This window comes from Stegastes partitus, unplaced genomic scaffold, assembly GCF_000690725.1.
Source record: "Stegastes partitus isolate 25-593 unplaced genomic scaffold, Stegastes_partitus-1.0.2 Scaffold211, whole genome shotgun sequence".
Classification (NCBI taxonomy): domain Eukaryota; kingdom Metazoa; phylum Chordata; class Actinopteri; family Pomacentridae; genus Stegastes; species Stegastes partitus.
In genome coordinates, this window is record NW_007577942.1 from 506,757 (window position 1) to 507,836 (window position 1,080).

At 44.4% G+C, this 1,080-nt stretch overlaps 1 protein-coding gene across 1 annotated transcript in view; it reads left to right on the forward strand.

The window, feature by feature from the left end:
• mn1b (meningioma 1b) overlaps nt 1-1,074 on the forward strand; it is a 16,750-nt gene extending 15,676 nt beyond the window's left edge. Inside the window, exon 4 of the mRNA XM_008280848.1 lies at nt 5-1,074. Coding sequence (XP_008279070.1) covers nt 5-174 — 170 coding nt within the window. The 3' untranslated portion in view covers nt 175-1,074. The remainder of the gene's footprint in view (nt 1-4) is intronic.
• Nucleotides 1,075-1,080: the final 6 nt, after the last annotated feature.

A 1,080-nucleotide genomic window follows, 5' to 3' on the forward strand; every position in this document is an offset into this window, starting at 1 on the left:
GGAGGAGGAGGAGGAGGTGGGAGCAGTGGAGGGAACCACCTGCAGTGCCTGTCCGTCCACTGCACAGACGAGCTGGGGGACAGTAAGGGCCGAGGGGGGCCTGTCTCGTCTTGGCGCTCGCTCCACTCTGATATCTCAAACCGATTTGGGACGTTTGTGGCGGCACTGACTTGAACAAAAAAAGCAGGCCCCGGCAGCAGAGGAGGGACAGAAGATAAGAAAATAATAAGAAGGAAGGCTTCAGAGACAAATAATGATGAGAATTTGTTGATGAGACAACTGCGTGCGGCTCTTGCCTGTTCAGGGAGAGAAAGACATTTACACTCACAAACGCAAACATAAACACAGCTAAACACACACACACACATTCACACACACATTCACACACGCACTCACACTCTCACACACACACACACACATGCAAATACCATGTTTTTTTCTGATACATGCAGTCACACTTAAGAACACGCTCACATACTGCTGGACAATACAGCGCGGGCTCGACTCAACGACGCCCACATCTGGAAAACCTCAAATCATTATTTTTTTTTTTCTTTCATTTTCTTTGTTGAAGAAAAATAAAGAAATGTTTAAGGAGGAGAACACAAAACCAGAAGAAGAAGAAGAAGCAGAAGATGACGAAGAAGAAGAAGAAGAAGAAGAAGAGATATCAGTTGTCATTGGCTTTGATTGTATACTGGTGTTTAGTCTTGTGATCATGATCTCATGACCTGTTAGTCTGTTGCTTATCGCAGCCTGCCTGCTCTCACCTCGGCTTACACCTCAGACGTGTACATTATGCTTTCAGCGGAGGCAGCTTTACTATTCGCAGCCCAAAATTCTGCCCCCTCAAATTCCCAGTCTCCAAATAACACAGAATTAAGAATTTTCTACCCGACAGTTAAATAAGGCCTGTAGAAGTGTTCTGAGAAGCAGGACTAGAGGAAAAAAGATGAGGAGGCGGAGTGATTGTGCATGAATGTAACTCAGCAACTTTTTTAAATACAAATTTTCCCCACATTGTCCAAGCAAATTCGAACCTTTATCATTTGCTGCTCATAATCACAAGATTTGTTGTAG